This window comes from Fukomys damarensis, unplaced genomic scaffold, assembly GCF_012274545.1.
Source record: "Fukomys damarensis isolate Sample0158 unplaced genomic scaffold, DMR_v1.0_HiC HiC_scaffold_4, whole genome shotgun sequence".
NCBI lineage: Eukaryota > Metazoa > Chordata > Mammalia > Rodentia > Bathyergidae > Fukomys > Fukomys damarensis.
Genome location: NW_022900916.1, coordinates 17,744,737 through 17,758,936, shown reverse-complemented (window position 1 = coordinate 17,758,936; position 14,200 = coordinate 17,744,737). Strand labels below are relative to the sequence as shown.

Here is a 14,200-nt window from a genome sequence, read left to right as displayed (position 1 = left end):
GCAACAACTCGGAACTGTTCATCCCGTGCATCATTTAATAAAAGCAAACCGAATATGTTGCTTGTTAACCTGGAGAGGACTAAGACTCTCCAGACAGCTGAGGACGCCTGAGAGCTGAGAAGGGAATCCAGGCAGAACACGCGCTGCTCCTCAGGACACTGGCAGGGACACTAGATATTTCCACTCCTTTACGCCTGTGGGCTGTTTCTGGTTTTCCCGGTTAAGTCACAGGCATTGATCTCAGTGTGACTCTCCGTGGATGTCTAAGGTTCTGCAAAGAGCACACAACTGAGATTTGTCAGGTTTTTTTCCTTAGCAAAGCAAACACTGTCCCTGCTCTCCATTACTCAGGGGGCGACTGGGAATGTTAGAATCTGAAACAAAAAATTTTAAATCTGAAGTCCTTGTTTCTCATTGTTTGTGCTTTTTTGTTTTTTTTATGTCACCAAGTTAAACTTTTGGGTTGAAATAACTGCTTTAAAATATAATTTCAGGCCAGGGATTTAGCTCAGCTGTTCGGAGGCCTGCCTTGCAAGCGCAAGGATCCGAGTTCAATCCCCGGTGCAAAATAAATAAATAAATAAATAAATAAATAAATAAATAAAATAAAATATAATTTAATCCAAAAGGAGAAACAGAAAAAATATTTCTTTGGTAATTTCTAGTCCTTGGAATACCTTTTAGAAGATTTTATGGTTAGCTTTCTGAAGAATAGCAGCACCGAACCACACAATGACTTATTAAATGCATAGGAAAACATGTTAGGTGATGTGACTTCGTGACTTAGCTTTCAATATGTGTTTGGAATTCTGAACATTTAAACTGATGATTCTGTACATAATTATTGTCCATATTCCTTTAACTACTCATAATAGGCCAGATGTCATTCCTGTGCTTTAGAAACATAAATAATTAAATTCTTTAACAAGCCCAGAGGGAGGACTGTTGTTCCCATGTTATAGATGAAAAAACAGAAGCCCCTGCAGATTAAATAAGGTGTCCGCTGTCGCACAGCTGGTTCTGAATCAAAGAGTCGATCTGAGGTTGTCAAAGACTCTGCTCCTCATCGTGCTTGGTTCTAAATAAAGCACTGACTACAAAAGGACACAGAGGAAGCTGGACCATAAATAATCTTGCTTCTAACCACCATGCCTATGAATATTTTCTCCTACAAACTGCCCGTCGCTTTGCAGTACAATGAATTCATGGGTCCCCGTCAGGCTTCATTCGTGTTGAGGATTATCCACCCACTGACTATGGATTACGAGACCTCTAAGACATCCTGTCAGAAAGAGGTAGCTCCTTCTCAGAACGTTGTAAAATTGAGTTGACTAACTCTTGGTTCAACTTTGTATTGTGAAATGTGGACTGTTGTGGTCCACTATTCTTTGAAAGTATTTCTATCTAAGGCTATTCTTCGTATTATTCATAAGTTTAGTTAAATAATTCACTCTACTAACAGATTTTGTAATATTCTGTGGCACTGGTGATTTATTAAATCTGAAAAAAAATGGAAAGGTTTTTCTATGCCACTAATATAAACTGTCTTATTTCTAAAAATGAAAAAGAAAAAGAAAACATAATAAAACTGAAAATGTCAAATTGAGGTGCAGGCATTCTGGAAATTATTAAAAAATGAAGCTTTTTATTTGTTTTTGCTTGCATTTACATTAAGTAAAAATACAGAAAATATAGTAAATATACTTAATTAGAACATAATCCCATCTGTAAAAATGAAATTCAGTAAAACCATCATGGGCCATCTAGGGCTCCTAAGAGGTCTACACTTGTTCTTGCTTTTGACTAATACGGCTTTATTCTGGCTCTTTCTCTGTACGTCCACTAGTCATCCCAAGGCACTAAAACAATTCTCCAGATCTTCTTTCCTGCATGGTGTGCCTCTGTTTCCCAGAAAACCCTCACACATCATTAAACCTTCAGTCATGAGGGTTTTGGCCAACTTCAGTGCAAAACCATTCATCCATCAGCACTTTCTCAATTAGCAATTTGCACAGCAAAGGCAAACCCTAACCCACTCTCCTCCTCTGCTGGAAGAAAGCAAGCTCCCCGGTAGCTGCTGCGAAACCCTCTAATTAACCTGGGATTAGACGGTGATTCCCATCACCCTTCCCCCAGAAGGCAAAGGAGTTTCTCCGGGTCACACAAATTCTCTACCAATGAATATTTAACCAATTTAGTTCTGTCATGAAGAAGGCTGTGGAAGGATTTGAACTGTTTCTTGAAAAGTCTGGAAAAAAAAAGTCTGAATATGAACTCCTGCAACACTACAGGATCAATTGGTCTTGGAGTATAGTAGAAATATTAATGTTATCCAGTTTTTACGTTTGTCAAAAGCAATGGTCAACATTATGGAGGAGCAAAGGAGGTGAGAAAGCTTTTCTTGTGTGTGCGCCTTTGGTATGAATTCAAGATACTGCATTGGCCTGTTCACATGAATCACCTGCCTTAGTCAGCACCACCTCAGTTGGGATTGGGAATAATTATCCCAGGTTATAGAGAAGGGAAGTAAGTTTAAAATCTTTTTTTGTTGGCGGGGTGGGGTACCGGGGATTGAACTTGGGTCCTTGCGCTTGCAAGGCAGGCCACCGAACCGCTGAGCTAAATCCCCGGCCCTCAAATCTTAATCATTAAAATCACGCAGATACCATGGAAAGAGAACTAAATAAGTGGAACTATCCTTCCCTTCCTGCTATAACAAAGTTAGCATAAGCCTTCCTAATGCATTTCTCAAATCAGTGCATTAATTTTATAAACTTGGATATATGCATACTGAAAGTAATTTCTGTACTGATAATTTGGAGCATAGACAAAATTGAAACACTTGTCTGCATCTTAAAATGTATGCTTAAAATTTTTTTTCAGACAATAGATTTTGAAGGTTTCAAGCTATTCATGAAGACATTTCTGGAAGCCGAGCTTCCTGAAGATTTCACTGCCCACCTTTTCCTGTCCTTTAGCAACAAGTTTCCTCATGCAAGTCCAATGGTAAAAAGTAAGCCTGCTCTCCTTTCAGGCGGTAAGTCTGTCTACTGTCAAATGTTATAGAGAATGAAACTCAAAAGCTACATCAATACCAAGCACTCATGAAAAGGAAATAACAACTTGATTAAAAATTGTCCTCATTGCAAGATATATACTTTCACACCATGCTTGTGTGAATCATTTAAAATGCCTTAATGTAATCATACTGACAAAGCTAGAAGTAACATAATTTTTTATTATTTATCGCATGTCCTTTTGTTCATGTCTGGGTCATAGTGTTAAGAAATACTTCCACCATATTTGGAAAAGTGTTTTTTGGAAAAGCACTATTTTTAAGTGATTGGAGAAATGTGGATATTATATTTGTATATACTTTTACATTTGAACATGTAGTTACAGAATAGCACAGAATATGGGATAGAAGGCATATTTCAAATTGATCATGGTCTTTGTCCATACACTTTTACTTTTCTGATTTGTACACTCAGAGCAGAGTTTTGATTTTTTTTCTCATAGATAATTAAATTTTTAAACATAGAGATAGTTGGCTGTCTCGTTGTCAGAGCGTTTTGGAGATGTATAAGGATATCATTGCCTGTTGCTAATTCTGTCACTCTCCATCCTATCTGAAAAAGCAATTTCTCTACTTACACAAAATAATGTAGGGTAAGGGATGGTAGGCGTGTGTGTGCGTGTGTGTGTGTGTGTGTGCATGTGTGCATGTGCATGTGTGTGTGTGTGTGTGTGTTGTATAGCTTTTTGGTTTGATTTGAAATATCTAATTATCCCTCTGACATTTCATGAAATGGATGCATCACTTTATGAAGTACTTTTTGCCACGTAAGTTCCTCTCATCACCACTTAAATATAAGATGATAATTGCACTGATTGTATCTTGAACGTTTGATATTTGAAGATGTTTCTAGCATCATGTCTTTTCAACTTTCTCATACCCCTTCTGTCTCCTTTTAAATATCAGGTTCATAATTTCACTATTCTGTCAGGCCAGGGACCAATTTCTGATCTTTTTCCATTCTAAGAGTTTATCACTTGGATCACTCCCTTGATAGACATTTTAAGTCAGACAGAACACTTGTTTTTCTGCAAGTGACTCACCAACTCCCAACTCTGCATTGATATATGATATAAGATTTCAGTCACTACAAGTTGAACACTTACCCGAGAGAATTTTCATACATATGCAGATTGCTGCCACCATTTATTCATTTAATTTAAAATTACCTTTTGTAAATGTTGTGTATCATCAGTACATTCCCCTAAATCAATTTTCTTAACATTTCCAAGTTTCTTCCGCTAATTCAGAAATTTTCCCTCAGTCTCAAAATGTCTCCTCCACATCACATAAACGGTACTGTCAGGGATAAAATTCCTCAGTGACTCCTGAAACAGCCTGGAACTCTTTATTCAGCTCACCAAGAATGCATGTTTACTATATTCCAGATGGAGCTGGTTCTCTAGGGATCCTATGAGATATCAGACCACTGTGTCCAAAGCTAATTATATCCTACCCAAACCTGCTTCTATTGCTGTTTTCTCTCTTAGTGGATGGCACCCAGGAATCTACCCTTCCCCCAATTCTAAAATATTGAACTCTTCCTACCCTTCACCACCTAAATCCTGCTCATATTGACTTGGCCACAAAATACCATTAATTACTCATAATGACTGTTTTTAACCAGTTCTTCTTGCAGGGTTACAGTTTAATTCAGTCTTGCTTTCATCTTGGTCTATCAGTATGGCTCCCAGCTAAGTTCTGAGTTTCATCTGCAACATATTCTTCCTACCAAAAACTTTTTAATATAGCTCCCAGATTTCCACGTTTCAAGTCTTCCCCATCCACTGTCATAAAGTGTGGTCCCACAAAGTAGGATTTCTTTGGTGAAGGAAGTACACAGATAGGGAGATAAGCACATGGCTGCCCGGTTACTCGTCATTTGAGACACCCTCCCCTACAAAGACAAAATCTCACAGTATCATGCAGGTTATAGAGATTGTCTGTAGCTCTGCTCACGCACAGACACTTTTATAATGAAAAGCCCAAGGCACTGGCTGAATGAAAGCTGAAAATTTAGAGCTTTCTGCTATGGGTGAGATTTCTAATTTCTTTCCAAAATTTTATGAATTCATCAATATACCTCTCATAATAAAGGTTATTTCTTGACATGCAAGAGACAGATTCTCTGATTTATTTTTGTCTTTATACTCTAATCTCACAGAATCATGCTTGCAGAATAATACTCTGATTCACACTGCCCCTTGAATTGTACCTGTGAAGTTTTTCTTTGCCTCAGTTTTTTTTTTTTTTTTTTTTTTTTTTTTTTTTTGTCTGTTTTTTTTTTTTTTTTTTTTTTTTTTTTTGGTACTGGAGATAGAACTGGGGACCCAGCACTTGGAAGGCAGGCAGTGGAATCACTGAGATAAATCCCAGGCCCTTTGACTCTGTTTTTTAAATGCAAAATAGAAATAAGTGTATCTAATTCACTAAGAATAGTGAAAGGAAAAAATTGTATTTATATAAATCATTTGAAATGCATAGAACTAGATACATTATAAATCCTCAATAAATGGTATTGTTACTACTTATTTAATAGACTCTATCCCATTGTTTTTTATCCATATATTGCATAAAGATGAAATTCACCTTGTTTTATCTAGGTTGCCATATATTCTGAAAGAATAGAGAGAATTTAAGGAGGATCATTGGGATTTTTTTCATTGTAAGAAATATGGGCAACTTGACATCATAGCCTTATTTAATATGGGGAGGTTTGGTTATTTTTTTCTCACACTTAGATATATTCATTATCACTGAGAGAAATTCATTCAACTCTCAAATATCTACCTGCAGACAGGACGTGGCCAAAATAGTCTGACATAGAAGCCATTTGCTTCTTGTAGCTATGTAAATTTAAATTCATCAAAAAGAAAAAAAGAAAAACACCAAACAGAATTCCACTCCTGAGTTACACCAGTGATGTTTCACGTGGCCAACAGCCTTCTATGGTTAATGCTCTTGAACTGAACAAGTGCATGTTTGGAGCATTTGCACCACTGCAGAGAGTTGTGTCAGACAGTGGTACAGGCAGATCTTGTTTTTACTGTTTTAATGAGAACCAAAAGTTTGCAATTAGGTGACCTGCCTTCAACTCTTGACTCCCCCAGCTTAACAGCATTGTGACTGAGGAGCTTACTTTATTAACTGACTGTTTTCCCATTTCCAAAATGGAATGTGAGGGTCAAATAAGACCACAGAGCTGAGTGCCATATGCCACGTCAAGAGCTGTCCCGGTATAGCTATTTCTTCTCTGAGAGGTTGTTCTGCTGCTGAGTACCAACCTCAAATAGCTGCACTTCTTCAAGTCCGCAGAATTGTGTGCTTGGGAGTTCTACCCATGTTGATACAGACGAAGCCCAGTGTACACTCTCAGAGTTTCATCTGTCCTCAGTCTTTTGTTGTGGGCTATATCCCACAATCTTTGTGTCATAAAGAATTGGACTTTTACATTTTTGTTCATTGGTAACCAAATCCATCTCACTTTGCCTAGGGTCTGTGCAAGCCTACATAAAGGTAATTATAATTCTCTCCTAAGACAGGGGTAAGGGGCCATGCGTTAGTATCATACGTGACAGTACTATATCATGTGCTTTTCCTCTTAGCTATCTGAGCAGCTCAGCACAGTTATTAGTATGGATATTAGAAGTATCACTGTTCTAGGTAATAAACTGCTTCATAAGCCTGATAAACTTCTGCAGATTGAAACAGTCTAAAAATGGAAAAACTAAATTGCTAGCTATTATTGCTGTGTACATTTAGAAGTATAATAGTTTTGCATGTTTCATTTTAAAAGATGAAGGAAAAGCAGAGATAATACCACCATTTTCATTATCTAAAGTGGAAGTCTTTGAAAATGAAATGAGCTGCAATAGAGGCACTAAATTAACATGTATTCAGAATTTATTTGCTAATAATTGAACTTTGAGACTGGCATGAAAGTTACGTGTCAGAACAAAACCTTTTAAAGTTTACTACTTCAAGAAGTAAACTGAAGTAAAATGAAAACCATGTGCTTGAAGAATATAATCAAAGTAGGCAATATTCAATTTCACAAAAACTATGTTCATAATAAAAACATGGAGAGAAATGTTCATAAATACATACGTATGTGTGTATATATGCATGATCATGAAAATGTTCTCAAAACACAAAGTGATTATTCTTATTAAACACACTGTAGTTACAATGTTTATTTTTCATTGAGTGTGTTACACTATCGCAGACCATAGTAAATATTCACACATGCATAGATATATCTGTGTGTAGGGATATTTACAGAGAGGGCCGGCACTTGCTCCACCTTGGTGGGGAAAACTCACAGTAGGATATCGTGGGGCAAATGAACAAAGAAGCAAATAGAACATCAGTCAGTCACAGGATCTTCAGAGGTAAATATGATCATTTGTATGAAAGAACCCTTTTTTGTTGTACTTACCTTCGAGCTCCACTTTCAATTCTAAGGAGAAAATTTTCTCAATGACCGGGTGGGTGAGAAAGTAGGTCCTTCTTAACGGGACATGGGATTTTAAGCCTACTGAGCTGGGGACGTAGCTCATGGTCGAAATCCAACCTGACATGGCTGTGTTCCATTCCCAGCAATGAAAAAAAGAAAGAAAGAGGGAGAGAAGGAAGGAAAGGAGGGAAAGAGGGAGGGAGGAGAAAGAAAGAAAGAAAGAAAGAAAGAAAGAAAGAAAGAAAGAAAGAAAGAAAGAAAGAAAGAAAGAAAGAAAGAAAGAAAGAAAAAGAAAGAAAGAAAGAAGAAAGAAAGGGAGGACAGGGGAACGAGAGGGAGGCAGGCAGGGAGGGAGGGTGCGACCGAAGAAGGAAGGAAGGGAGGAGAGAAAGAGAAAAAAGAGAACAAAGGAAAAAAATTGAGCCTCTTCATCAGAAGCTATTGCTGCCCTCAAGGTCTGTGCGATTTTATTCATTTTAAAAGAAAGGGAACAGGGGAACGAGAGGGAGGCAGGCAGGGAGGGAGGGTGCGACCGAAGAAGGAAGGAAGGGAGGAGAGAAAGAGAAAAAAGAGAACAAAGGAAAAAAATTGAGCCTCTTCATCAGAAGCTATTGCTGCCCTCAAGGTCTGTGCGATTTTATTCATTTTACTGAAGAGCTGTAGCTGTGACTTCTTGTTTGCCATGTGTGTCCTCTCTCTCATGTGCTCCTAAGTCATCATTTGCACACACTGCTTACAAGGAAGAGGACTATTCTTCAGGGCGATGCACTACAGCAGGAGAAAATAACTACTGCGAAGCACTGCCAGTTAAATTTGAGGAAAGAATAAAAAAAGCAAGCGGGAAAGTAGGTTGTAAAAATCACCTGTATGGAGAGAGACTGTTTGGGAGAACAAAATGACAATATGGAGAAATGTTTTCCTTGGATAAGGTAAGTGGGCAGAGCCTGCGAGTGAGGAGCAGGAACAAACCTAAGCCAGTGTCTCATCTCAGTCTAATAAAGTCAGTGAAACTAACTGCTACATCCAGACAGGGGAATGTTAACACTAAAAGAAATGTGTTACCAGTTTGTGAAAATATGAGCAGCAAACTTTAAGTAGTAAATGAAGAGACCAGTTTGAAAAGGCTGCATACATAGGATTTGAACCACATAATATTTTGAGACAGAGAGACAATGGAATGCAGCAGTGCTTTACTATGGGTTAGGGATGGATAAATGTTGAAATGTGTGTGTGTGTGTGTGTGTGTGTGTGTGTGTGTGTGTGTGTGTAATGTTTGCGCTTCTCTAAAATAAATGAAGCCATATCATGTTCTTTTCTTTCTTCTTTATTTTGTCCTAAGTGTTTTATGAAAGTGTTAAGCTGAGCTGATTAAATCACTTCAGCCATGCACAGGGAAAGCTTAGGGAAGAGGTGTAGCTCATCAGGGAGGATGAGTCAGGCCACAGTTTGTCCGACCATAATTCAGATGCTGTGTTCTCCAAGGCTGCAAATGAGGGTCATGTCGAGGGTCAGCACCAAAATGTCTTTTGTCAAAAATCGGGAGTTCCGGTTTCTGCAGGTGGTTAAGCGTTAATTGGCTAATCGCAATTATTTGGAGCATTTTAAAGCTCCGGGTTATCTTCAGTTCTCTATTTTTTGGGTTGGTAAAAATAGCTCTTGGTTTGTATTAGATATACAGTGATATTTCTGCTGTGAAGAAAAATCCATTTAACATATACAGCATATTTTAATTGATAACTATAAACAAGAGTAGGATGAAAGTGAAATGTAGAAATATATAAATGTAATAAGCCAGACTTTGGCAAAGAAAATGAAGAAAGGGTGTAAAGCCATGTTTTTCACATTGCTTTGTGACATATTGGGTCGTGAATTCAATTTAAAGTGTGGACAAAATTTTAAATATAAAATAAGACAAGACAGAAAAAATACAGGAGGTTAGAAAACATTTGTGTAGTTATGAAACCTACTAATGATGAGTGTTTGTACACATGTATGCTAGCTAAGACATAACTCTTTTTCTTACTCTTACTATTAGTTTTGAAGAAATGCATACTCCATTGGCCACGGGTGTAGGATAAACAGGGTTCACTTTTGTTGGCTGTGTACTCCTGGGAAGTTACAGTCAAAGTGCTGCTTCTCATCTGGAAAATAGGAATACTACAGTGTACCTTATAAAGCTAATGTGAAAATTAAGAGATGACAGGGTGTTTAAAGCCTACCATGGCAATGATAAAATTATATTAATATGTTTAATAAAGCATTAAATGTTATGCATGAATATCTTTGAGATGGCTGATGTGTTAATAGTCAATCAAGGTTGTAAATCAAAGGCATTAGCGCAGCCAAGAGACGTCCAGGCAGGTACATGTATGCTTAGAAGGACAGGCTTGTACAACTGTATTTGGTTGGGATGTTTCCCCCTCTTCCAGTAGCCTGAATCCCATAGGAATCCAATAGTCATTACCCTATGATCCATTCCACCCAAAGAGTATGTGGTTTCCAAATGTGCAGCGGGATCTATTGCGAGCTTACTTTCTGGCCTTCGGAGGAGCACATGACCTGGCTTCTCAGGTTTCTTTGTAAGATGGAACAGGACATTTGTTTTGACCGAGTTTCAGTTAATCAGCCAGGTACTGAACAGTGACAGCAGTGGTGAACAGTATTAAGTGCTGTACATTTGTCTTGGAACAGGAAAACTAATAGTGTTTAAAAAATAATAAAGTGAAGACTCTCTTAAAATCAAATGAAAAGACAAATGCTTTTAGCTCTTAATTAAATGCCCATTACGTTCATCCAGATTTTTGTTTATGCTTTCCAGTTTTACTGGTGGAAAATTCCTTGATTACAGAAAAGATGACTAATTTATGATCCTGACAAACATTTGCCATAACTGTTTTTTTTCAATAAAGAAACGATTCTTTATCAGTATATAAATCAAATTGACCACGTCTGTTCTTCGGTTCTTTGTGAAAGGTCAATTTGTGTGTCTCCCCAGCCAATTTTTATCTGCATTTCCTATTACGGAGAAAAGGAGAATGCAATGATTCCACCTGCGTTAAATTTGTGTACCAAGCCCTGCTGGACAACAGAGTGAATGGGCCTAACAGCCTGCAGTGGCCGACAGTGCAGCCCCTGTGTCCCTGGTTCCCCCAAATCCTCTCTTATTTCCACAACTCGTAGAATATGTACGGCTCTTGTCTATTGGAGCTGCAGAGAAACTGGTTGTTCTATTTCTAGGAAGAGTATACAGATATTTGCATAGTCTACATGTTATCTATTTTCTTTATTTACGGTATGTTTAACAGCACTGGAAGCATTTTAAAAATATATAAAATAAACATTTCCAGGTCTGAAAATGAATAAAGGTGCCATTACTCCTCCCCGTTCTTCTCCTGCAAATTCATCCTCCCCGGAAGTAATCCATCTGAAAGATATCGTGTGCTACCTGTCTCTCCTGGAAAGAGGAAGGCCTGAGGATAAACTTGAGTGTATGTAGCTCTTAGTTTGTTCATCGTGCTTGGGACAGAGGGAGGGGCTGAACATTAATGAACTCAGTGTGCATCTGTTACAGTTGTCCAAAATCTTAAAGAGTGATTTTTCTGAATGATGACTCATTTTCCTACTGAGTCAGTAAATTAAAGGATATCAAGATTTATAAGTTTTTGATTATTTGTATATCAATTTCCTTTTATTGTCTGTGATTTCCTAAACTTTTCACCCTGAGCTGGATCACCAACACTTTATCTCTTCGTCTTTCCTTCTCTGTCTGTCAGTCACCCGAACTTTTGTTTTTTCTGAATCAAGGTCCTGTTAAGTCATGAACTCGCTCAGCCAGGGCTCCACTGACAATCATATCAGAGTGGAGACAGTTCCTGCATGTTGCCACCATGCTTGGCACAACTACGATTTTTAAAATTTTTCATCCTTTTTTTTTTTTTGGTTTGTTTTGTTTTGTTTTTTCCTGATGCTACTGGAATGTGTCCTTTTCGCTGTTTGGAAGAGGAGTTTATGGGCCTGGAATTTAGCTCAGTGGTTGCGGCACCTGCCTCACAAGTACGAGGACTGGAGTTCGATCCCTGGTACCAAAAAAATCAGTAAGAATATATTTGTAGGGTGAAAGAGGTCTTTCTATTACTGAGCAGAAGAATTCGTATCCACGCACAGTTTCCACCCTTCTCCCGTAGACAAAATCTCCCTTGCAAATGTAGCGCTAACACTGTCCTTGGTAGTGACAAATTGTTTCTCAAAAGCCAACGCTGAGATTTCCTTTACAGGACTTGAATCTTGGTGTTATAAATAATTTAACAATACCATTGAGTCTTCTAGGATGTGACGGGTAGAGAATTATTGTGTCATTGGAAGTACAGCACCATGATTGTCTTTCATAAAAACCAGTGATTGAGCTCACTCTGGTGGCAAACTATAGTCATTGCAATGTAAAAAATTATTTTTCATATTATTCTTATCCTGATCATAGGATAGTTTATTCTATCTTCAAAATCATTTATAAACATAAAAATGACAATTTATTAAAAAATATCATTACCTTAATTGTTTTGGACATTACTAAAATGAATTTATAAATTTTGGCACTAAAATAGAAGATAATAAGTCCAAATTTAATATTTCTAAAGCACATGTTAATTATTTGATGGTTCAGAATTGTATATAGGAGGCATTTTAGGTGAACTTTATAGTAATTTTGACAAGTTTCTTATCAATAGGGATTTACCATAATAAGATTATTTAAGTCATACCTGCTTAGGTTATGAATAAACTATATAAACATCAGTCTTTAAATATATATTTATTATTCATAAATATCAAATATTTGCATTTCAAGATTTACTTTGTGTTCCTGAGAACCTCCAGAAATGTCTCTCATTCCACAGTAAATATTCCTGTCCAGTGAATGTCCACTGAAGTGAGAGCAAGGACACAGTTTGCTCAGGTGCTATCAGAGCCACGTTAGAGACAATCTCAAAGATAGAAAGACAAATATTTTCCCACATCTGAAAACGAATGGAGTCACCATTCGTGCTCCTCCAGACCATCATCAGTGTTGTGCTTTATTTTCTTTCACTGTTAATACAAGTATTTTGCTTTTAATGTGGAATTCCTGAGAAGCGTGCTCTTCAGTTTCAGTTGGAGGCTTAAACCCATGCGGCCTTTGGCCACAGCTGCGGACAGCAGATCGACTCACACGCCATTCGGAAACATTTATGGACCAAGTCAAACCAGCCTGCTGTCTGCTTTTCTTTGATGATTTCATCAGCCTTCCCTTTGTTCTTTGAGTTTTCCAGTGCTTTTATAAGCTTATGCCAAATAATGCCCATTTCCTTGTTTTTGAATCGTGTCTGTAAATTCTTCTCCCAGGCTGACTGTGTGACCTGGCATGATTACTGATGATGTTCATCACGCTCCTCAAACTCGAGGGCCCTCCCTAACTTCCCTCTTGCCATCCTAACTTGGTCGTCCTTGACATGGCTGCGCATCAAATGTATGGGGAGTGTGGTTGTTTGTTTGTTGCTCTTTCTCTTCTTTACTGTCACTACCTGGCAATTTCTCCCATCAATTTCTCACATCTGAGCAATTTACCATACATATTACCCACCTACAATTGCACAGACTTCTAATAGCCATTCGTTTTTACACCTGTAACTTGCAAAATTTTTTCCCATTAAGACTTTAGAGGGATTTGACAGTGTTGCCTTAAGTATGCAGTTGCTTCCATAGCATTATGACATACTAAGCACAATCAATATAAGTTAGAAGAACAAGAAACAGTAATTGCAACTGACACAGAAGTGGATGTAATAAAGCACCAATGCTAGTTTACTTTGTAGATGAACAATCGGTTTATCTTTATTTTATTATTACTATTTTTTTTTTTTTTTTTGGTCCCAGGGATTGAATTTGACTCCTTGCCCTTGCAAGTCAGGTGACAGAACTACTGAGCTAAATCCCCAGCCCAACAATCAGTTTAGATCATAAGTTCAGGTAGCCAACCCTTTCTGCTGCAATTCTTCCCCATTTACAGGGGAGGCTGATGTTGGCCTAAGGACCACACTTGGAAAAGTACTAGCCTATGTAACTTTTTCTGTCCAATAGAAACACACACACACACACACACACACACACAATTTATCTGAAATGATGCTTGCCTCTCTTAGAATTACTGCATATGATAATAATTATGATTCCTTCATAGGGGTTTTAGGCAAAACAAGTACTTTGCCAATATTTACAAAACACTACATTTTCTCCCAAATTAATGTTTTTAAAATCCATTCAGTTCTTTGCATCACTTTCGATCTCCCCTTTTATCTATCAGGTATTAGAAAACATTCACTGTGAACCCTGTTCCACTGAATAGATAGTGCCAGTAAAATCTTATGAACTTTCTTGCATGATAAGTCGTATCTCCAACTTGCTTTTCTTAACCCACTGCAAACTTCACTCTGAGGATGTTGCCTACTCTGAGGCTTTCAGCTACAAGCTTCTTTTTCACTGGGAATTCTTGCACACCTGTGCCTGCATGTGTGTGTGTCTTCTATTTTTATCTCTCCATGTTGGTTTCAATTACCAACCATCCTGAGAGGTGGAGGACATGGAGCAAGGACAACTTGTACTCCCAACCCTAATTCTCAAAACCACATGATGGAGTC

General features: G+C 37.8%; 1 protein-coding gene across 12 annotated transcripts in view; it reads left to right on the top strand.

Moving 5' to 3' along the window:
- The window catches only part of Dgkb (diacylglycerol kinase beta), a 609,362-nt gene that overhangs the window by 139,493 nt on the left and 455,669 nt on the right, over positions 1–14,200 (top strand). For all 12 annotated transcript variants that reach the window (XM_010643347.3, XM_033757026.1, XM_010643348.3 and 9 more), the window contains 2 exons: positions 2,884–3,037; positions 10,880–11,020. In XM_010643347.3, the coding sequence (XP_010641649.1) occupies positions 2,884–3,037; positions 10,880–11,020 (295 nt within the window). The remainder of the gene's footprint in view (positions 1–2,883; positions 3,038–10,879; positions 11,021–14,200) is intronic.